Source organism: Penaeus monodon, chromosome 19 (assembly GCF_015228065.2).
Source record: "Penaeus monodon isolate SGIC_2016 chromosome 19, NSTDA_Pmon_1, whole genome shotgun sequence".
NCBI lineage: Eukaryota > Metazoa > Arthropoda > Malacostraca > Decapoda > Penaeidae > Penaeus > Penaeus monodon.
In genome coordinates, this window is record NC_051404.1 from 4,618,446 (window position 1) to 4,618,689 (window position 244).

At 69.7% G+C, this 244-nt stretch overlaps 1 protein-coding gene across 3 annotated transcripts in view; it reads right to left on the bottom strand.

Moving 5' to 3' along the window:
• LOC119584994 overlaps nt 1-244 on the bottom strand; it is a 13,700-nt gene that overhangs the window by 6,008 nt on the left and 7,448 nt on the right. For all 3 annotated transcript variants that reach the window (XM_037933603.1, XM_037933604.1, XM_037933605.1), the window contains exon 5: nt 77-239. In XM_037933603.1, the coding sequence (XP_037789531.1) occupies nt 77-239 (163 nt within the window). The remainder of the gene's footprint in view (nt 1-76; nt 240-244) is intronic.

Sequence of the window (244 nt, forward strand, 5' to 3'; positions counted from 1 at the left end):
ACGCCGGACCACAAACAAATCCCAACCTACGCCCCGAGCGGAAGGGCACAGCGCCCGGAGCCCGCGATCGCCGTACCTGGCCTCGCTGGCGGGTCCCTTGCACTGCTTGGGTTCGTAGGTCCCGTCGGGCGAACACTCGGGTCTCCAGCGGTAGTCGTCGCGGTAGGCTTCGTAGTCCCCGCTCGCCCGCGCCTCGTCGTACCTGTCCCGGACGAAGCGACACCCGCGCCCGTCCTCGTCTGCG